The following is a 23,944-nucleotide window of genomic DNA, read 5'->3' on the forward strand; positions in this document are numbered from 1 at the left end:
CAAGCCCACTTTAAGGAGCATTTTCTTTCGATTTACCTTATAGGATTCTAAACACGATCCCTCTCGTAATGAGAAAACCACCCAGTGAACATTTAGATCTGTACATTTCAGTTGTTTCAGAGATATACACACTTTTGTGTGAAACGTTCTCTCCTTGATTGTCAATGTCCACGGAAGCCGGATAGTGGAAGGACACGATCAGTGGTCACGACGAAAGTGAAGTGGAATCCAATGAGATTATTTAAATCAGAAGCTGACTAAGGAAGCGAATATCTCGAATTTATCTATGCAATTACTGATCAAAAATGACTTAAATGCATCGTCAAAGGTAAGAAAAAACGCCATTTGGGACACACCCTGAAAGCACAGGAAAAAACTTTCTGATCAGACTTCGAGTGTTAAAATGTTTTCCGGATATTATTGCACGTACAACATTTCAGTTTTTCGTTATTCAAAGTCTAAAAAAAAATTACTTAGAGTTCAAATACACTGAAGTTAAAAGCTATACGTTTCATTTTTCATTTCATAGCTCATTCATACGTTGCACATAAGAATATATTTTTTGAAATTCTTTATGATCATAACCACAAAAATGTAAAAAAGTGGTGTGAAAAGGGGTTTATCCTCCCCCCCCCCCCCCCTCATGAAGATTTTTTTTAAATAAAATTTTCAGTTCTAGACATGAATTTACCGTAGCAATGGGAAATTGTTTGATCCCAAAAGATATTTAAGAATAACTGTTAACAAACATGTTAGAAAATTGGCTCGCCTCCAGTGGAATTAAGGCCTGTATCGGACTAGGACTAAAACATTTAATTTCACGACACTATAAATTAACAATATCAGAATTAGAAACCAACTATTTCATCTTCAAATTTCATTCATCAAGTACTAATTTAATACATCAACAAGCTAGTAGCCAAGTGACATATGCTTACTTCTCACGATAGTCAACAGAATTAGCAAAAAAAAGTTAAACATATTATCCATTACTTTATTACTTATAACTTTGATTATAAAAAATATATGTCATTACTAATTTGCTAATATGCTAATATGAAATATTGTTAAAAAAAAGTTTGGCCTCAATTTTAATTTGTGATTCTTGTCCTTCGAAATGTTTTATTGCACATTCAAAAGGGTTTTGAAAATTTACACAAGGCCACAAAATTTTCAAAATTTTAAATTTTCAAGGTGCACAGAATTTAACAGCTATTTTTTGATGATTTTGGTGCTCTGGATACAAATTACAATAAAAGTTATTTTTCTATCAGGTTTATTTTCTTCAAAATCTTTTGAAAACAGGGAAAATTAAATAATTTAATTGAAATTTCAGCACTTTTCTGACAAAACTGTATTATATTACAATTTTTTTTTAAAATAAAGTTTTTAAACAATGATAAACTTTTTGGAAGACCGCAAGAAATGCTGTCTTCTGCGAAAAAAAATTAAAGAAGTATTTTGTTTAATTTTACCTACTCTGTTAAATACGAGAATATTTACGAATTTTTAAACAAATTTTAAACAAAATTGATTTTAAGATATTTTCAAAAACAAAAGTAAAATTGATTTTCAGTTTTCAACGTTTTTTTTTATCTATATATATAAAAAGCAATTATCTGTATGTTTGTTTGTTTGTTTGTTTGTCCTCTATAGACTCAGCCGCCTTAAGAGCTAGAGATCTGAAATTTGGCATGGATGCTCATTAGGCTCAGGAATGATGAAAAATGTTTTTAGATTTTTGGACGACCCCTTCTGAAGGGGGTCGTCCATACAAGAAAAATATTGTTTTCACGTTATTGACGTTATTTTCCGTCGGATTGTGATGAAAATTTGCACATGAGTGTTTTGAGAGACGAGCAACCGATTACAGTTATCAAATTTAGGGTCAGGGGTCGGCCAAAGGGGTCGTCCATATTCAATGATTAATGTTTTTGCGATATTGGCTTTATTTTACATTGGATTGTGATGAAAATTTGCTCATGAGTGTTTTGAGAGACGAGCAATCGATTACAATTATCAAATTTAGGGTCAGAAGTTGGCAAAAGGGATCGTCCATATTCACTGATTAATGTTTTTGCGATATTGACGTTATTATACATCGGATTGTGATGAAAATTTGCACATGAGTGTTTTGAGATACGAGCAATCCATTACAGTTATCAAATTTAGGGTTAGGGGTCGGCAAAAGGGGTCGTCTATATCCACTGATTAATGTTTTTGCGATATTGACGTTATTATACATCGGATTGTGATGAAAATTAGCACATGAGTGTTTTGAGGGACGAGCAATCGATTTCAAGTTTTGAATTGCGGATCGGAAGTCGGCTGAAGGAGTCATCCATACCCAACTTTAATGTTTTTGCGATTTTGACGTTATTCTACATTGGATTGAGATGAAAATTTCCGCATAGGAGTTTTGAGGGACGCTCTTTTGCTTTCAGGTTTCAAATCTTGACTCAGGGGTCGGCAAAAGGGGTTATTATCTGTTCACTATTTTTACGATATTCTCTTGATTGAGCATAGAATTGTAATGAAAATTGACACATGGGAGTTTAACAGAAAAGATAACTGATTTCAGGAGTCAAGTTTTGAATCGTAGTAAAAAAAGGCCGTCCATGTTAGTTGCTCACTGTTTTCGCGATATTGTCGTGATCATGCATCGGATTGAGATGAAAATGTTCAGATGAGGATTATAAACTATGAGCAATTGACTCCAGGTAGCATGTTCCGTGTCAAGGGTCGGCGAAAGGGGCGTCTATATTCACTGTTCACTGTTTTCAAGTTCCTGACGTTATTTTACACATAATTTGAAAAAAAAAAAAAATGGCACAAGGGAGATGTGAGGAACATAAAATTGGTTTTAATTATCGAATTTCGGGCCACGGGACAGAAAAAGAGGGTTTCATTGAAAGTTCAGTGTTTTGTGCAATAATTTTGTTCGAGGCAGTTAATTGATACCAATTTAAGTGTGAAGGTCAAGCAAAAGAGTCGTGCACATAAATAAATAGGACATGTTTCTGCCATAATGTCTAGATTTTGCAATCGATCGAGAAGAAAACACTCTCACATAAATTTTAATAAAAACCCAATCAACCGTTTAATTTGAATTTCAAGTAATAGTAATAATAGCGACTTTAAACACTGTTGAATTTAATCCCCAAAACTGTTGAAAGAATGTTTCGAATTCATTTTCTTAACTCATTTTGACGTACCAATGATTTAAAGCGAAACGAAGTTCGTACGGGATCAGCTAGTATAAAATAAAGTAATTTGCAGTTTCCACAGATTGTTGGCGTCCTCAAGTACTAGACATTAAATTTTTCATTTTTTTCCCTTGTTCATCTCCAGGAAATACAGGAGAGACTTGTCAACGAAATGTTTCTGGTCGGAACCCTGCCAGGTTGCCGCTAAAGAGTTTGTTTTGCTGATCATTACGAAATTTTTCAAAATATCTACCCATAAGCAGTTCAAATATTTTGCGCACGATTAGAACATCGCATTTTGTTGATTTTATCGGTGGGCTGCTTTTTTACCTTGTAGAAAAAAAGTTAGGCCCTTTTATAAGTCAGCTAGACGAACCAGATAGAAAAAATTACTTCTCCAAATTGCAAGAGATCGCAAACATATAACTTTGAATGTAATTTCAATTTCATAATTTCATATTTGTAACCGTAGTCAGTCAGTTTGTATTAAAAAAAGAATTGAATTATGGAAATTATGGAAATTCTGATAAATGTTTACGACTAAAGAAACATGTAACTTTGCTGAAAAAGCAGGGAATAGTTTTTTTTTATATTTTATTTTACAAAATTACAGTTTTATGAAGAACTAAATTTCAAACTGAAACCTTGAATTTGGATCAAGAATGAAAAAAATAGGTTGAACCCAAAATTGAAAATTTGGAACAAAATGTCATAATTGTACGATCATTTCTATTATAAGGATAAAAATGTATTGTGTATAAATTACGTTTCATTGGTCCGATTTTTAAATATATATTTCATAAAGTATTGTTGTAGGCGTCCGGAAATCCACATTTTTCAACGAAATGGAAATTCAAATTTTGAATCAAATTAAGAACTGATTGATAGTTTGTGGCTCCAGAGAGTAACCATCGATCTTCGTTCAATAAAAAACACTATTCTAAGGTTTCCAAAATTTTTCACCCGCGCATCCGGGCATTTTTGTCTGAAAACCTGGTAAAATCCGGTCATTTCATTTCAAAATTTGCATCCCAAAAAGAGAGCAAGATCCGGGCAAATTTGGTCAAAATTCAAAAATTATTCAACCAAAATTTAGAAAGAAAACACTTGAAACTGTTTTTTTTTCTTCAAAAAACATCTATTAATATTTCCGGATTAAGCTCGAAAAAACTTCTTAAATTTATCTCACTTTATTGAATCAATCATTTTTACTTTTATTCTTTACTATTGGATCCTCTGGGACTTTGAAAACGATTTAAACCATGTAAATTTTATTTGAATTGTTGATTTCCAGCTGTTTTTAGGTCTTCCACTGGAACTTTTCTGGATTTTTCTCGATTCTGCCCAAAAATTCTGCCCAAAAATTTTTTTCAATGAACTTCAGTATTGGATGCTATCTCAAAAATCACTAGAAAAATGTTGATCAAATTTTGTTCACGTACCTACACATTACATTACTAAGTAGCTTCACTGATTTTTTTTTTCAATTTCCATCCATGCATTCAAAAGTTATTCACGAAACGAAGTGTTGCATTTTTTTCGAATAAGTTCCTTACTGTACATACATGTAGTTTTTGTTTTCTTTCTGGTCATCATGTGATTTAAGTGTGTTGGAATTGAATTTAAGAGTTTAACCCAGAAACAATATTTTAAGAACGTAAATAAGTGATTCATTCATGCGTATTCATTCATGCTCATGCAGGCAACTATTAAAACCACGAAAACCAAAAAAAAAAAACAAACTCGATAAAAAAGGGAAATCACCAAACCTATTTTATCGAAGTTTCCATATAAAATCACTTTTCTCTAAACTGTAACGATTTAAAACAGTGATTTGGCAAACGGAAATGATTGAGAAAACCAAATCGAAAAATTTAAAGTGGCTCCATAGACAAATACAATGTCTGTGTGGACCCTCTCTTCATATTTTGTATGTTTTTGTGCATCTCTCTATCTAGGGCATTATCATATGAACTACTTACCGATCTACTACGCAAAGTGAAATGTATAAAAATCTTACGAATGAACAGTCGCTAGTTGGCGCAACGTGTTAACTCTCAATTTTATGAAAATTCAGTCTTTTGGAATTGAAGTTAAGAATACTTCTTGAGCAATAATTTCAAAGTAAACAAGTCTCAAAATCATTCCTTCAGGCCTCAGATTAACTTTTTGTTTCGATCAGTTTATCCTTTATGCTTTCATAAAAAATCGTTAAAATATAATAAATCGTCATGAAAAAGTGGCTCCATAGAGTAACAATATCATCTAACAGCGACCGATGTTAAAAAAAGTATTGCATGTTGGAATATCGCGATCGCAAACGCTCGCAATTTGTAAATAGATGTGAATAGATAAAACCAAAAGGAGCAAGAAACTCGTTTGTTTTTATGATCCCTTGTCTAATTTGTACAATTAGATGTTGCCGTGATTTATAAAAAAAAAGATGTTGAAAACCAAACTATTATCCGTTCAAGTGTGACTTCTACAAAAGCGATGATTTTGCTACTTGATATAACGAATTTTAATAGACCAAGGAATTTCGCTCAATTTTTTTACTGGACAGCATGTTAGATAGAATGGTGAAACAAACACAGCTCTTTCTTAGCTTCACATATAGAACAAAAAATATAATAAAAAGAAATGGACCTGTTTTGAGCATCTTTGAGGTCATTTATTTAGTCTCATCAAGCCCTTGTTAATAGTTGTAATTGTTGTACAAAAGGTAGATGTTGTTTTTTTTTTGTTTGGATTTCCTAGTCATGTTCGTTTTTGAAGTAAAAATATTTGAATTACTCGGAATGCCGAACGTTAATTTTCAATCAATCTATTCAATCTGTAACCACGTGTATTTTTCCACAGCCTTTAATATTATTGTAAAAAGAATATTAAATATATTCTAATCCAGTTGGAAGTTGGAAGTGCCATAACAAATTGTCTTCTTGAAACGTGCTTCGGACGCAATATTACTAAGCACTGTTAGTGCGTAAGCCAATATATGTATGTGAATTCAAACATATCATGGAAATGAAAATTAATAGATTGAATCAAGAACTTGAAGTAATTTTAATAAAAAAGGAATTGACAAATTATTGAGATATGTTATAGCTCCAGAAGAAACTCATAAGCCCGTTTTTCTACGGCCTAGCCAGCCCAGCATCTTTTGCATTCCGATTGTGTCGGAATGTTGCTGATACGTGAAACCAACCCCAATAATGGAAAGATGAAAAACCGCCATAATGGTAAATATTCAAAGTAATACGCCAGTTAAGTAAGTATATTTTCGATGCTACCGGGCCGAGTGTGAGTGTGATTGCGGATCGTTTTTCTGCGTTTTGTTATTTTTTCTTCCGACTGACGATTCTATTTATCTTGAATCCCAAATGTATACGTGCCAAATTGTGCTGGAACTGGGAGAAAAAAAAAGAATCGAACGGGTTCTACGAGCCGATAGGCCACACGCCACATGTTATGCTTCCGCGCTACCGGGTTTCCTCCTAAGAGCGAAAGTGGATGGCTTCCGGTGTTCGTGGGATGTGGGGCTTTTTGCTTTCTAAGTATCGAAAGGCGATTCGCGAAAAATGCGTTTGAAACTCGATTCCCGCTAAAGCATCACGAGGAGAACCGTTAGATGTGGTTGGCGTAATAGAAATTCAATTGGCGTAATTTCAACTGGCATTTTGGATCATCTGCGCCGGAAAGAACAAATTGGATTCCATGTTTTGTTTTTGGCGGAAATACTGACGAACTCATTCGGCAGAAATTAGATATCGGTTGGAATTTTGGGAACCAAATGCTAGCCGCGCTTATGGATAAATTACTGAAAAGTAAACATTTTTGGCAGATAGCTTTAAAATCGATACTCTGAAATGGAAGAGATAAAAATGTAAAGGTCACAGGGCAAATTCTTTTAGAGTTGGTACCGGATGGAAGTAATTTCAGACCCACTCTTTTTATAATTTGATGAATGTTCACACCTACATACTGCCTCACTGATATTGAAACTCTTGAAAACTAAAACTTTTAAAAATAATATAGGAAAAAGTAAGATAAAATTTTCGCCTTTGTAATATTATAAGCCTTCAAATTTCAGTTGGCAAAGATAAGCACACCATTTCATCACAACGCATCTTCAATGTCAATGTTTATCAATATACAAAAATTCTATCACGCTATCACTTGCACGTAACACATCTTCAAAGACATGGCTAAACTTGTTGTAGAACATATCCCATTCAAAGGAGAACTGCTATACTTACTTATCAAAGAACCGGGTGCTCTGGTGAATGAGGGCCGCTATGCAGATGTAGGTGATACATTTCTTCACTCGGGGAATCGTACACCACGTCCTGGCGATCGGTGCATGACAGACGTAGACGTACCTGCCAAGGGCGAGACAATAAACAGTGAGTGGATGGGATGTATGTTGAATTTTCTATGAATCAAATATGCTAGTTTCTGTATATCTAGATCTTATTTTCGATCCAAGTTTGTAAAAAACCTTTCTGTTAGAAATCTTTTAAAGTTTTGTTCAATTTGTAGTCTATGAAATTTTTATTTCTACTTATTTTCCAAAAGTTTGGTTCAGTCAGTTCTAACAATGTGACTAGCCTTTTTGCAATAAAAAAAAACCCTGAATCACCTTTCCATAGTTCCAGTCATTCCGTTTTCCGATAATCGAGGTCAAGTGCATGTCGAGTTGAGTTTGCCACCTTACCCACCTCAGCTCGGAAGTCGGGGCCAATCAAATCACTTCGTTCGATTCGATCACTCATGTGAGCAAATCCCAGGAGACGTACCCTACTAGGTATCCACCCACCTCTAGAGGGGTCGGTTTGTTTCGGAGGTTTTTATGCTATCCGAAAAATGCAAGACCTGAGCTTCGAGAACGTGGAGAATTTGTTTTGCCCTCTTTTAGCCTCACGTACATGTTTGTTGTTGTTGTTGTTGTTGTTGTTACAAGGATGAGAAATAATATTAGGTTACATGACTGACGTTCTGCAATTTTGTCGAATGTGAATTCACTGACTGTTATTAAATTTTCTGGATGTTGAGAAAACGGTTCAAAGATTGAGCGATTTAGAGAATAAAATGACAATTCTACGTTTATTGTTAATATCATAATGTAGCAACTGAAAGTTTTGCTACATTTTTTAAAACCTATTTCATTTGGATAAATCATGAAACAGTTCAATGAGGTTGTACCGTCTTAAATTTAAGTTATGAAGATAAAATTTAAGAACTTATTATTTGTATAGTAAAATTTCACAATTTTCACCATTTTCCCATTTTTGTCTTTTTCTGAAATTTTTGTAATTTTTGTAAATTTTGTTAATTTTATCATTTTTGTCATTTTTGTCATTTTTGTCATTTTTGTCATTTTTGTCATTTTTGTCATTCTTGTCATTCTTGTCATTTTTGTCATTTTTGTCATTTTTGTCATTTTTGTCATTTTTGTCATTTTTGTCATTTTGTCATTTTTGTCATTTTTGTCATTTTTGTCATTTTTGTCATTTTTGTCATTTTTGTCATTTTTGTCATTTTTGTCATTTTTGTCATTTTTGTCATTTTTGTCATTTTTGTCATTTTTGTCATTTTTGTCATTTTTGTCATTTTTGTCATTTTTGTCATTTTTGTCATTTTTGTCATTTTTGTCATTTTTGTCATTTTTGTCATTTTTGTCATTTTTGTCATTTTTGTCATTTTTGTCATTTTTGTCATTTTTGTCATTTTTGTCATTTTTGTCATTTTTGTCATTTTTGTCATTTTTGTCATTTTTGTCATTTTTGTCATTTTTGTCATTTTTGTCATTTTTGTCATTTTTGTCATTTTTGTCATTTTTGTCATTTTTGTCATTTTTGTCATTTTTGTCATTTTTGTCATTTTTGTCATTTTTGTCATTTTTGTCATTTTTGTCATTTTTGTCATTTTTGTCATTTTTGTCATTTTTGTCATTTTTGTCATTTTTGTCATTTTTGTCATTTTTGTCATTTTTGTCATTTTTGTCATTTTTGTCATTTTTGTCATTTTTGTCATTTTTGTCATTTTTGTCATTTTTGTCATTTTTGTCATTTTTGTCATTTTTGTCATTTTTGTCATTTTTGTCATTTTTGTCATTTTTGTCATTTTTGTCATTTTTGTCGTTTTTGTCATTTTTGTCATTTTTGTCATTTTTGTCATTTTTGTCATTTTTGTCATTTTTGTCATTTTTGTCATTTTTGTCATTTTTGTCATTTTTGTCATTTTTGTCATTTTTGTCATTTTTGTCATTTTTGTCATTTTTGTCATTTTTGTCATTTTTGTCATTTTTGTCATTTTTGTCATTTTTGTCATTTTTGTCATTTTTGTCATTTTTGTCATTTTTGTCATTTTTGTCATTTTTGTCATTTTTGTCATTTTTGTCATTTTTGTCATTTTTGTCATTTTTGTCATTTTTGTCATTTTTGTCATTTTTGTCATTTTTGTCATTTTTGTCATTTTTGTCATTTTTGTCATTTTTGTCATTTTTGTCATTTTTGTCATTTTTGTCATTTTTGTCATTTTTGTCATTTTTGTCATTTTTGTCATTTTTGTCATTTTTGTCATTTTTGTCATTTTTGTCATTTTTGTCATTTTTGTCATTTTTGTCATTTTTGTCATTTTTGTCATTTTTGTCATTTTTGTCGTTTTTGTAATTTTTGTCATTTTTGTCATTTTTGTCATTTTTGTCATTTTTGTCATTTTTGTCATTTTTGTCATTTTTGTCATTTTTGTCATTTTTGTCATTTTTGTCATTTTTGTCATTTTTGTCATTTTTGTCATTTTTGTCATTTTTGTCATTTTTGTCATTTTTGTCATTTTTGTCATTTTTGTCATTTTTGTCATTTTTGTCATTTTTGTCATTTTTGTCATTTTTGTCATTTTTGTCATTTTTGTCATTTTTGTCATTTTTGTCATTTTTGTCATTTTTGTCATTTTTGTCATTTTTGTCATTTTTGTCATTTTTGTCATTTTTGTCATTTTTGTCATTTTTGTCATTTTTGTCATTTTTGTCATTTTTGTCATTTTTGTCATTTTTGTCATTTTTGTCATTTTTGTCATTTTTGTCATTTTTGTCATTTTTGTCATTTTTGTCATTTTTGTCATTTTTGTCATTTTTGTCATTTTTGTCATTTTTGTCATTTTTGTCATTTTTGTCATTTTTGTCATTTTTGTCATTTTTGTCATTTTTGTCATTTTTGTCATTTTTGTCATTTTTGTCATTTTTGTCATTTTTGTCATTTTTGTCATTTTTGTCATTTTTGTCATTTTTGTCATTTTTGTCATTTTTGTCATTTTTGTCATTTTTGTCATTTTTGTCATTTTTGTCATTTTTGTCATTTTTGTCATTTTTGTCATTTTTGTCATTTTTGTCATTTTTGTCATTTTTGTCATTTTTGTCATTTTTGTCATTTTTGTCATTTTTGTCATTTTTGTCATTTTTGTCATTTTTGTCATTTTTGTCATTTTTGTCATTTTTGTCATTTTTGTCATTTTTGTCATTTTTGTCATTTTTGTCATTTTTGTCATTTTTGTCATTTTTGTCATTTTTGTCTTTTTTGTCATTTTTGTCATTTTTGTCATTTTTGTCATTTTTGTCATTTTTGTCATTTTTGTCATTTTTGTCATTTTTGTCATTTTTGTCATTTTTGTCATTTTTGTCATTTTTGTCATTTTTGTCATTTTTGTCATTTTTGTCATTTTTGTCATTTTTGTCATTTTTGTCATTTTTGTCATTTTTGTCATTTTTGTCATTTTTGTCATTTTTGTCATTTTTGTCATTTTTGTCATTTTTGTCATTTTTGTCATTTTGGTCATTTTTGTCATTTTTGTCATTTTTGTCATTTTTGTCATTTTTGTCATTTTTTGTCATTTTTGTCATTTTTGTCATTTTTGTCATTTTCGTCATTTTTGTCATTTTTGCCATTTTTGTCATTTTTGTCATTTTTGGTATTTTAGTTTTTTTTTCATTTTTGTAAGTTTTTCCTTTTGCTTGATTAATTTTAGACATATAGACATAACAGAAAAATATAGGGGTCTCAAACATTCATAGAAACTTTTCCCGTATTCAAATACCCTCTCATGCCAAATTTGGTTCCATTTGCTTCATTAGTTCTTGAGTTACTCAATAATGGTTCTGTTGATTGGAAGGGCCCTTTCCTCTTCCAGATTTAGGGGTCTCAAACCATTCTAGGAGCCTTCTTATTTTTAAATTTATTCTGATTACATGTTCATCTTTTTTAACTCTGATTTACCTTGCAGTTCGAATTTGCTTCATCAAAACAAATCTAACCCTGTCTCATCTCGTCCATTTGACTTACGATATTTCATCCGGCATCCTTATGAGCCAATTATCGAGTTAAGTCATTTCCGACCCCTCCATCAATTAGCACTACATCAACAAACAACAGGAAGCAAACCGTGCAGCAGATTTACCTGGGATGTGAGGTAAAGGAATGTATGATGGTGTTGGTACAACCCCCACCTCCCTCCATGATTAATTTTACTCACCTCTGAACGGCCAGCGCCAGTGTTAGCCAAACGGATGCTGTGTGGAACATGGCCGGTAGTATCTGGAAAGCATGAAGAGAGAGAAACAACATTGAATAGCATTAGTGTTCCGTGAATGATCGCAGGTTCTCGGAGGAAGCATCGTTTTCCCAATTTGATTGCTTGCTGGTAGTTTCCGAATCAAATGGAATGGTACGTTTAATACCGTTTTTGGAAGGAAACCGCCCATTGAAGCGAAATGATTCGTTCATAAATCCATTAAGTTAAATAGCAACTTCATTGACATCATCGTGTGTTCATTTAGCCCAGCCGAACATGCCTTTGAATTGTAGAAGACCACACTGAAACGCGAACGGGAAGCTTTGGTACTGTAGGAGGAGTTAATGAATTTCACATAATTCACTTGCCAGCTGAATGGACCGACAGACACAAGTCGGGGGAGACGAGACGGAATGACAGGCACGAAGGCTATTGATGTCACATCGGAAAACACTCTGTCATCGTGGGAATCTCTCGCATTCGCAATTGACTCGACTACTGGAGCCGGTGTTTTTGTCGTGTAGGCCGTGTCGTGTCGTGTGCCAGTATGACAGGGTAATTGGAAGGAAGGGCTTGTGTTAGAAATATCACATCCCCCATCTTCTTCACGATAAATAATGGGTAGGAGTTTCGATTCAAGATTGAAAATTCCAATCAGCCTTGTTCTCTCGAATCTATTCATTAATCTAATTTAACTTCAAAGCTCGTTAAGTTGACCTGCTGCAGACAGTCTTAGACGTCTTTGAGAATCGATATAATTGAATTTATTTTTTAACCGTTAGGTTTATCACGGTGTGATTGTAGGACATAAAAAAGGAAATAAATAGATTCGCTAATTTTTGACCGGAAGTTTCATTTCATCAAAGTAGTGTTTTAAAATTTTGGACAAAGGATCTTCTTATCGAGGGAAGGTCTGTTTATATAACTCGAACATTTATCTTGTGGTAACTGCCATAGAAAGATTTCTCTCTCTCGCTAACTATCGCTTTTCCTTTAGAAACACTTAAAATTCGAAGTTTTTATTTAAGAAAAGAAAAGAAAAAGAAGAAAAAGTTTAAGAAAATTTTGTTTTTAGAGGAAAACGCTCATTTTTGATTGCTAGTTTGTAAAAAATCTATCCAAAACTAATGTTAAATTTATATATCATGGGAAAGCCAATAACTTGATCAACAAAACCCACTCAAAAAATTATACGAACTCGTCACAACTCTTAAGGTTCTGACGTCTCACCTACTGAAAAAAGGCATTATTTTGGATATTTTGTTATATACATATCTCCTTTCTTAGTTGAAATATGTATTTGAAATGTTCCACAAAATTGTGTGTTTCAACAATTTGAACAACTTTTTCGAATATACCAAGTTTTGTTGTGTCTTCAACAAAGTTGCTTGAAAGAATAATATCTACTAGGTACAACTTTCAAGAAGACATCAAGTCTCCAAACAAATTATTTAAGAAATAATTTTTTTTATCTTCCTTCCAGGTGAAAAATCAATTTTTCTTTCAAGAATTTGATACATCAGCAAAAAATATAAAAATGTTGCGAAGACATGTGTACCGTTTACCGTTTGTCCGCAAATAATTTTCATCACTTAACTATTAGGTACGTTTATCCCTATGTGCGCTTTTTCCTCGAAATGTCCCGTTTTTTCTTAAGAAAACTATTGTGGAAGATGACCAGAAAGTTTAAGATGTAGATTTGGAAATTTCAACTCTCGCTACTCGCTACTCGCACGCAAAGCTGGCAAAATCGCTAAAAGTTGCCAAATTAACCGTTACAAATGTAATAAAAGTGTTTAGGGAACGTTTGTCAACAGCCAGGAAGTCTGGATCGTGGGGAAATCTAAAACCGGAAGCCGCTGAGACAACAAAGAGAGTTGCCGGTAGTTTCAAGCGAAACCCTAACCTCTCTCTCCGAGAGGTCGCAAATAAGCTGGGTGTATCGTCTACAACCGTGCATCGAGCCAAAAAACGAGCCGGACTATCGACTTACAAGAAGGTAGTGACTCCATATCGCGATGATAAACAAAATACGACGGCCAAAGCGCGATCCCGGAGGCTGTACACGACGATGCTGACGAAGTTTGACTGCGTGGTAATGGACGACAAAACCTACGTCAAAGCCGACCACAAGCAGCTTCCGGGACAGGAGTTTTATACGGCAAAAGGAAGGGGAAAGGTAGCAGATATTTTCAAGCACATGAAACTGTCAAAGTTCGCGAAAAAATATCTGGTTTGGCAAGTCATCTGTACCTGTGGCTTGAAAAGCAGCATTTTCATAGCTTCCGGGACTGTCAATCAAGAAATTTACGTGAAAGAGTGTTTGAATATCATCTGCTGCCCTTCCTAAAGAAACACGGTTGTTCCGTACTGTTTTGGCCGGATTTGGCATCTTGCCATTACGGTAAAAAGGCCATGGAGTGGTACGCCGCCAACAACGTGCAGGTGGTTCCCAAGGACAAGAATCCTCCCAACACGCCAAAGCTCCGCCCAATTGAGAAATACTGGGCTATTGTTGGGCGGAACCTAAAGAAGACCAAAACAACTGCTAAGGACGAGCAGCAGTTCAAGGCAAACTGGCTTTCTGCGGGAAAGAAGGTGGACAAGGTGGCTGTACAAAATCTGATGGCAGGAGTTAAGCGTAAGTCCATTCGGATTTGGAAAAGCGGAAGCCTAACTGAATATTTTTCCTAAATTTTATACTAATTAAACTTGAAAAAGAAATTCAATTTGATTTTTTATATAAACGATTTCACCGATTTACACGTGTTTTCCCTTGACCAAATTTTGACCGTATCACCCTTTAAACTTCAAATAGAAATTTAATTTGTTTTTTTTTTAAATAAACGATTTCACCGATTTACACGTGTTTTCCCTTGACCAAATTTTGACCGTATCACCCTTTAAGTAAAGAATTATTGATATCAATTTCAACAGTGCTCAGAGCTAACATCAAAATAGTGCCGAGAATTGCAAATCTATTAACATTTTTCTTCTTCTAAGCAGTTCACCACATCACAATATGCCGATAAAATTTTATCACGATTCAAATTTATAGGTATTTGAATACAATTTCTGAACAACTATTGTTTTGCCCCAGCCAAAAGCACGACTTTGAGCGCTTAATTTAACCATATATGCAGTTTGGATTTGACTAAGCCACTTCCCCTCTCTAGATCCAGGTCAAATGGAGAGTTAGGACCGGAGAACCAATCTATCGTCCATGTATTCCCACTGGCAATCAACGTAAAAATATATTTTTCTCTATCAAACTGGAAGCTTATTTGCATATAAAATCCCCAGGCGTTAATAATCCTTTAATACTAGGTAGCTTGATATTCTCTAGTATCAATACTTGCTGCTGTTGCTGCTGCTTCAGGATAGCTGTGCACTTTAGTTATTTTTTTTTTCAATCGGATGAGGAAGAGCTTATTTTTCTATCATGTATAAAAGTGCTTCTGTTTTGAACTTGGCTGAACTTCAATATGTTATTTTGTTAGCTGGAATAGAGCTCACTCATTTCAAGAATATATAACCTATTCAAAGGAAGTTGACACGATGTTTGTAGTTTAGACATGACATGAAAGTCGCGCGGTAATTGAGAAGCAAAATCAACAAGATAATGCCATGCCTTTATCAATCGGGTCTTGATTAATGTTGTTACAGTGTGTTACTAATTCAGTTTCCTGTTGTTTGGTTGGTCAAACAGCCCGGAACATGTGTGTTCAACAACACCCTCAATAAAGTGTGGTAAATGTGTGGTTTAATGCTGTTGGCTTCTTCAATAATTTAATATTACCGCACTTCCTGTGTGGCAGCCAGGCTAGGATCCGGACGAGAGAATGACCGGAAAATTACTTATGCAAGCTCCTCACATGGTGCTACATTCATAGCTTTCACAAAGTGGCTGCTCGTGTCCTATGGCTTTCCAGGACCAGGAATTTGTGTGCATTCTCTATCCTACCATGACAGCACCCTGACCCGGAATCATTAAATATTTCTCACAATTGAGTAGGTATGCTAATTTCAGCTCGCCACTCTGCAGAAGCCCATTTATTTAATAGAATTCCATTTGCTAAGTATAATTACACAATTTGTTTTCCAAGTGTCACAGGATTGACGAAAGGGAAAAACAAATTTCTTTCCGCAGCTAATGTACAGAACCTTAGTTGTTCATGTAGATTTTTTGAGTAGAGCGACTCTTTTTTTGATAATGTTTTCTGATATCGTATGGTAAAATCTCTACCCTCTTCTGGGAAAGAATGTATATGTACCTACATGTTTATGTTTAGAAATGAATCTTAAATTAAGATTTGAAAAGTCATACACCTTCTTCGTCGATTTAGGCTTACAAACTGAATAAATGACGTGAAGAACTTTGGATAAAACTTAACACCCAATACCGTGATGGGAATCGAACCTACAGTGAGGGGCAAAATAAAGTGTAAAAATGATTTTTTTTCAATTTCTCTTATTTTCCTGGTTAAAATTCAACGAAAGCACATCCTAATCATTATTTTTAAATTGTTTATTATGTTCTTTTCAATTTTTGTTAATGTTGCGCTGGTAAAAAACGAAAGTTTTACTGATAGAAAAAAAACAGTTAATATTCCAAAAAAAACAGGGGCAAAATAAAGTATCCAGCCTGATCAGTACAGCTTCAAATAATTCAAACTGAAGGCAAACAAGAACGATTTAATAATGGGTATAGCCTCCTTCAGCCTTCAACACCTCCTGCAAGCGCTTCGGCATACTTTCAACTAGGTTGTGCAAGTGTTGTGGGTCGAGTTCTTCCCACGCATTCTCCAGGGCATCAAATAAATAGTATAAGGGATGAATGACTTTTAGAAGTTAAAATCCATCCAAATAAAAAAAAAATCAAATGAGTACCTAGTTTTATTTGTCACACCAGTTTTATCAATCAGAGCATCGAGGATGGCCCACAGATTTTCGATGGGGTTGAGATCAGGACTTTCTGGGGGCCATTCAAGGGGTTTGATGCGGTAGGAACAAAAAAATGACTTCGTCAGATTGGCCGTATGCTTCGGATCGTTATCCTGCTGTAAAACGAAGCGCTCTTCGAGGCCCGTCTTGATGAGACCTCGAGGTTTTCCCGCAGGATATTGCAATATGACTCAGCTGTCATGATTCCGTCATTTTTTAAAAAATTGCCCACCCCACCCCAAGAAAAGCACCCCCGCACCATCACGTTACCTCCTCCGTGTTTGACTGTTCCTTGGATATGGCGGTCTTGGAGCTCCTCACCCGACTTGCGCCACATATGATCCCGCTTCTTCCGGTTGAACAGCTCGAATTTGGATTCGTCGGCCCACAACAATGTTTTCCAGTACTCGAGCCGTTTATCGGCGTGTTCCTTGGCGAACTTGAGCCGCTTAGCCTTGTTAACCTGGCTGATGAAAGGCCTTCTCACTGCGATCTTGCTATGGTGCTCCTTTGCATGGATGCGGCGACGGACAGTACGACGCAATACCGAAAATTGGAGCTCTTCCTGTATCTGCCGAATCGTTATTATTGCGTTTTTCTTCACTTCAAGAATGATTTTCTTGTTCGTTCTGGCATCTGTCTTGGGCTTCAGTCCTCTTCCCGGGCGATCCACCACTGATCCGAACGTTTTCATCTTCTTCATGATTTTTGATACTGCTCTCTTGCTGATTTCGTAGTGCTTGACCACTTCCCGATGCGTTTGACCGTTATTCACATCACAAACAACCAGTTTCCGGATGGACAACGGAATGGAACCAGAAATTTATGCGTTCTCCATATTTTACAACTTATTCGAATGTAGACACCTATTTGAATACTCCAGAGTCAAACCAGTTGTTTATGAAACGTCAAATTACTCAAAACAAACAAATTCGAGGGGCCTCGCAATGGAAACTTATCGAAATTATTTTGATTTTTGAGTTGGACACTTTATTTTGTTCATTTTTTTGGAATATTAATCGTTTTTTTTCTATCAGAAAAACTTTCTTTTTTTACCAGCACAACATTAACAAAAATTTAAAAGAACATAATAAACAATATTTTAAAAATGATTACGATGTGTTTTCGTTGAATTTTAACCCGACAAAAAAAAAATTGTAAAAAAAATAACTTGAGCACTTTATTTTGCCCCTCACTGTATGTCATCAGTGGACCAGCGATTAACGCCTTACTATGCTAATCACTCGACCACCGAGACGTACAAAAATATACGTACGATACCTATAATAAAACTGAAAAATTCTTAAGCTTGATATTTGATAGAAACCGAATCCTTTCCTAAAATGAAAGCCTTATCTTATTTAAAATTTCAAACGCCATTTTTCTCAAAATCATCGTATCTGGACGTTGTGAATGAGGGTGACGATTACAAAACAGCTCTTAACGACCACCACCCTCTGCTAATGATTACGCACGGAAGATTTCTGCATTATCATCCTTGGAAACAAAGGTGCCGCTATGAAACCAACGAAAAAAATAACGTAAAATAGATCGCAGAATCCCACCCGGAAAAGACAGAACGGTGCTAACTTGGTTTATAATAATAAAAATAATAATAAAATTGACTCCTCTCGCCCCCTCATCTAAGACCACCTAAAAACGGCATTCCCACAGGGCAGGTGACTAAGCCGATTTTCAACTTTCTATTTTTCACCTTCCCACATGCCCGGCAGATATGAACGCACTCTCCATTTGGAAGAGACTTTCGTCCCGGTTTCCTGCCTCCCTATCACCATATTGGTTCCGGAATAGGAAGAATTTTTCGCTTTATCATTATATTTATGATGCGCACCGTACCCTGTCTGTTCCGGAACCACCGCAACGAAGAACCACCAACTTAGCTCTCGGTGTGCTTTTTTGGGTCATAGGATAATAATTCCTAGAATCTGGTAAAGTCGACCGAGGAAGTGAGCTTAACACGGTGTGTTCCATAGCTGAGCAATTCAATTTTTAATAAATCACCACTTCGACCGAACACAGAGCTTCCCGTAAGGTTCTCTTCTAATTCGAAAGTTCAAATACATGATATGTTGCCCCCCAAATCAGTTCCGTTTTAAAGTTTTTCTATGATACAGTGCCGTTTATAATCCATAGAAATGGGGTGCATGCGCTTAAATTGCCACTTAAAATTCCAAATTTTCCAGGATAAAAAAGTAGTCAACGACGTAGAAAAGCCACTCCCAAAAATTCCAAAAATGCCGTGAACACCAAGTCCCTACGCATCATTTATTCATCGACTTCAAAGCCGCATACGACACGATCGACCGTAACGAGCTATGGAAAATCATGGCAGAGAACGGTTTTTTCCGGGAAGCTGATCAGACTGATCAAGGCGACGATGGATGGATCGCAGTGCTGTGTGCGGATTTCGGGTGAATTGTCGAGTTCATTCGAATCGCGCAGGGGGCTTCGACAAGGTGATGGTCTATCCTGCATGATGTTCAACGTGGCGCTAGAAGGTGTTATTCGACGAGCGGTGGGCGAAATGCGGGGCACGATTTTCAACAGATCCAGTCAACTTATCTGCTTTGCCGATGACATTGATATAGTCGGCAGATCATCTGTGGCGGTGGAAGACATCTACCGCAAACTGAAACGCGAAGCAGGAAGGATTGGGTTGATGATTAATACGTCCAAGACGAAGTACATGCTGGCCTGCGGATCCGAGACCGACCGAACCCGCTTATCCAGTAATAACAAGGTCACGATCGACGGCGACGAGCTGGAGATAGTCGAAGACTTTGTCTATCTCGGCTCACTGGTGACCGCAGACAATGACACCAGCCGTGAGATCCGGAGGCGAATTATCAGCGGAAGTAGTGCCTACTATGGACTCCACAAGCAACTGCGGTCGAGAAGACTTAGCCCTCGCACGAAGTGCAACCTGTATATGACGCTCATTAGACCGGTTGTTCTCTACGGGCACGAGACATGGATATTGCTCGAGGAGGACCTGCGTACACTCGGAGTATTCGAGCGACGAGTGTTAAGAACCATCTTTGGCGGCGTACAGGAGAACGGAGTGTGGAGGCGAAGGATGAACCACGAGCTCGCGCGCCTCTACGGCGAACCCAGTATCCAGAAGGTGGTGAAGGCTGGCCGGATACGCTGGGCGGGACATGTTGCGAGAATGCCGGACGACTGTCCTGCAAAACAGGTGTTCGCTACGAATCCGGTAGGAACAAGACGAGCGGGGGCGCAACGAGCGAGGTGGTTAGACCAAGTGGAGCGTGATCTGGCGAACGTGGGGTGCCCGAGAAATTGGAGAACGGTTGCTATGAACCGAGTGAATTTTAGGAATTATGTTCGTCAAGTTATGTCGTGAGACGGAACACTATGTAAATAAAATAAGGTTTACGATTGGGAATTTTCAATTTATTTTTGTTTCACGAGCTGTCGGTCGCCAAATGTGCAGCTTAGATCGCCACACGAGATCACCCACCGGTTGCTAATCCATCACTGGGCCGGTGTTGCGGCTCGGGCGCAAACTCCCGAAACTTCATGAGGGAGATTCTTATGCCTACCCTGAGAGAATGTGCTTTCGCAATCATTCATCCATTGGCGTGCCATACACCTTCAACCTCCCATCTACAATTATTGCAATAATATGTTTATTTGTTAGTTCTTACTTTTAAATATGCCCAGAGTCATTGGATTACGATGATGATCTGCTTCTAATTAAGTTTTATTATTCACACAAAATATTTGTTTTTTCGTTTTTAATAAAAACACATTAAAAAGATTTTCCCTTTTTCCCTTAAAAGTGCTAATTTGGCGATATTCCGAAGAATTGTGGACCACATTATTTCCCACCACAAAAAAAATCATCGAATTCTGAGATGACCAATTTTTTTAAACGACTTTAAGTTTTTAGTTTGCACTTTTTTAAGTGTAGAATTTCCACTTACTCTTACCACAAAGTTTCATTGAAACCTCAGACGGTCATGCCAACTTCGTGTCGATTTGGCGTGAAATCTGTCATCAGTGAAAATTGATCAATTGACAGCTTTGTCAATTTTGTTTTTTGGACTGTTTAGTTTTTGTCATGTTAGTGAATTTTGTCGAAGGCTAATGCGAGCGCGCACATCGTCCATCGAGCTTTTGACGACATTTAAAATTTGACGGCATATTTTAAATAACCTTGATTAGCGATGGCTGGATGCAAGGTTGCCGAAAAAAATTCTGTGTTTTTGACAATATAAATTCTCGAACTCTGTGATTTTAGGGTACAATTCTGTGATAAAATTCTGTGATTTTCCGTAAGCGTAATGCTAAACAACACAAAATGTTACGAAAAAGGACCTGGATATCCAGGTTCTACTGAAGTTCTACTTAAAGGCACCTTACTGTGGTTACGCTGAATGAATAGACACAAACATGTTACTTAACCTTCATTTTTACCTTTCCAAACTGATGCTGGATATTGACGTTTGAATCGAATACATGACAGTAGATAATGGATAGAGTTTTCAAAACTCTGAGATCTGTGATTTTTTTTTCAAAATTCTGTGATCTGTGACAGAGGTTCTGTAGTGAAAATTAGCTCAAAATTCTGTAAAATTACAGATTTTTCTGTGATTTCGGCTACCGTTGCTGGATGTTGCTTACAAGCCAGATGAATACCTTTTTTGGAGAGATCATTTTCACATCATATTAACTATGAAAAACGAAGTTTTAAACTTTTTTGTTTTTTCTTATTCTTTTATAGATTAAAGAAAAGAAAAAATCCAGTTGGTATGATAAAAACCTTTTTAATTTTTCAGCCCAGTTTCGCTAAAACGCCGAGAACAAAGGGTACAAAAATTCACAATAATACACCCATATAGACTTCGGCACAGACACTCGTCGAGCTGATTCGATAGGTACCTAGGAAGGTCTAACACCCATAAATAATTATCTCACAAATCGACCGATAACTATACATTTCTGTTAGAAAGGCAAAAATCTTTCCAGTTCGGCTGCTGACAGGGAGCAACAATAGCAATAACAAACTAAACTGGAGGCTTACATATTTGGACTTAGTCAACCGGAATCTTAACTGAGCATTTTTTCTATCTTTTATACATACTAAACTTCAAAATGAAAGATACTTTGACTTTTTTTTAATAAACAAATAATCGATTTACACGCAATTTAGTCTGACCACTTTTTGATCCGAACACCCTTTATTTCACAGTAAACGGTAATACTGTTTGCTTCTCTTTCTCTTTGATTGTTTTGTGCCAGGTTTTCTGAAAAATCGTCCGGATTTGACCGGCCTGAATACGTACGGGAAAATATGTAGAATATTTTCCCAGCGTTAATTTAGCCGAAAAAGTTTTTATTTTCCTTTCTCATTTTCTAGAATGATTTAAGACAAAGCTTAGACCAAAAAGTATTTCGAACATAGTCATTTTTTCTAACAGAAACGGTTGAAGTGTTGGCTCAACAATAGGTTCAAGTCACTTCAATCTATTTTTTTCTATATTTTCTCTAAAATAATTTTAATAAAGATTTTCTGAAATAACGCGCAGAACTTTCAACAATACAATTTCTTGGAGTCACAGGCATTGATTAACATATATTTTTTCCACTTCTTATTACGATACGAAATCAGGTAACGTTTTTGGTTGATTGAGTGAATTTTTCTATCGAATAACTGCCCATAAAAAACTCGAGTATAATTTCAAACTTCCGATAAAATTAGGAATCAATCATTCAAATAGCTGTCGATTTGCTCATCAATCAAGTCGAATTATCTCCTATATAATTCAAATTGAAGGAAATCGAAGCATTTATATCTCGAGAGCAGCCACCAGCCAACGGAGTCCCCATATCATTAGTACCTAGTAGCTGACTGACTGGGGGTTTAATGACAGACAACAAGCAAAGCACTAACAAGCACCATTGGGGGGGTCCAATGTGTGTTAATAGTATAGCACACGTAATATGTTGTGTATAGTATACCGATAATCAGACTCAGCAACAACACCCTGATGACGATGTGAAATTTCCCCAGTGCGTGGTGTGTCGTTCGTAAAATATCCTTCTCGTGACATCACGTCCGAACACAATACTGTCTAGAAACTAACAGAGAGTGACCATCAGACGCTGAACTTCTTTGCACCAAAACGACCAATCTTTCTACCTCGTTTGTCTACACGATAATCTCACTCACATGAACGATAGCCGAATCAGGAGAATGAAGAGCTCGGGTTTCGGTGGAAGAAAATAATCCGCATGTGACACTTTTTTTTCAGTCTGTGATGCTGTGCTTGGATACAGCAAAAGCAAAACAATTATATATCCAGACATGAAACCAAACCAAAAAGCCAATTCAATTGTTTATAGATTTATGAATAATTTTATTTTCGGAACCAACCCTTCTCATGAATTACGACTAACAGGAATTGGTCCCTTCGAAAGTTTGTTCCAGCCGAGCGAGTCGGAATAATGGTGTCCTACTACTGTACTAAGGATTCATCCATTGAAGTGTCAGATTGTGTATGGGGCACACGATTCCAAAAATATTGGCTAAAAAAAAATCACACAACTGCGGTCTGACACGTTAGGCGGTTTAAGCTGCTGTTTCGGAAACCAGCTGAAGGCTTAATTCAACCTCGTGAAACCATTTCCTTTTCAAAAACGCAACGTTGTCAAAACGGGGTGAATATTTAATCTAAAGTCGATGTCGAATAAATGAACCGTTGCCAAATAGATGAATTTTGGTTGTTGTGTATTGTAGTTTTTTCTTACATGGCGACCGTATAAAAAATTGCAAAAGTTTACCGAATTTGAAGACTGTGATCGTAATAAAATCGAATTTTTCGTTTTGTTTCTAGTAACGTTAAAGTAAAAACCATCCATCATCAAGTGATATTTCATTTGAGCTCGTTCATCTTAAAACATTGTCGGTACAAAGAACGTGTACCTACCTAATTAATTTTCAGCGCCATGCTTACGGTTGCCCGCCCGCCTCAAAGTTTCTGGGACGATGAATTTAATTATGCTATAAATTTAGGCACCTCATGGTGCCGTTTGTAGATGATTCATTGTCCCATTTTTATCAAGGTTTAAAAACACTTGAACTTCCTCACGCAGCTGCCCATAATATCATTCCCGATATCCATTATCTCCTCATCGAAATCGGAACACATTTCACCATTTGCAATGCTCAGAAAGGAACCATC

The 23,944-nt window shown here is 35.4% G+C and overlaps 1 protein-coding gene across 2 annotated transcripts in view; it reads right to left on the reverse strand.

The window, feature by feature from the left end:
• LOC129745994 (sex peptide receptor) overlaps positions 1-23,944 on the reverse strand; it is a 143,896-nt gene that overhangs the window by 24,620 nt on the left and 95,332 nt on the right. For both annotated transcript variants that reach the window (XM_055739409.1, XM_055739408.1), the window contains exons 4-5: positions 11,733-11,794; positions 7,463-7,585 (exon numbers count right to left, since the gene is read on the reverse strand). In XM_055739409.1, coding sequence (XP_055595384.1) covers positions 7,463-7,585; positions 11,733-11,794 — 185 coding nt within the window. The remainder of the gene's footprint in view (positions 1-7,462; positions 7,586-11,732; positions 11,795-23,944) is intronic.

The sequence above is a fragment of the Uranotaenia lowii genome, chromosome 2, assembly GCF_029784155.1.
Source record: "Uranotaenia lowii strain MFRU-FL chromosome 2, ASM2978415v1, whole genome shotgun sequence".
In the NCBI taxonomy this organism is placed as follows: Eukaryota; Metazoa; Arthropoda; class Insecta; order Diptera; family Culicidae; genus Uranotaenia; species Uranotaenia lowii.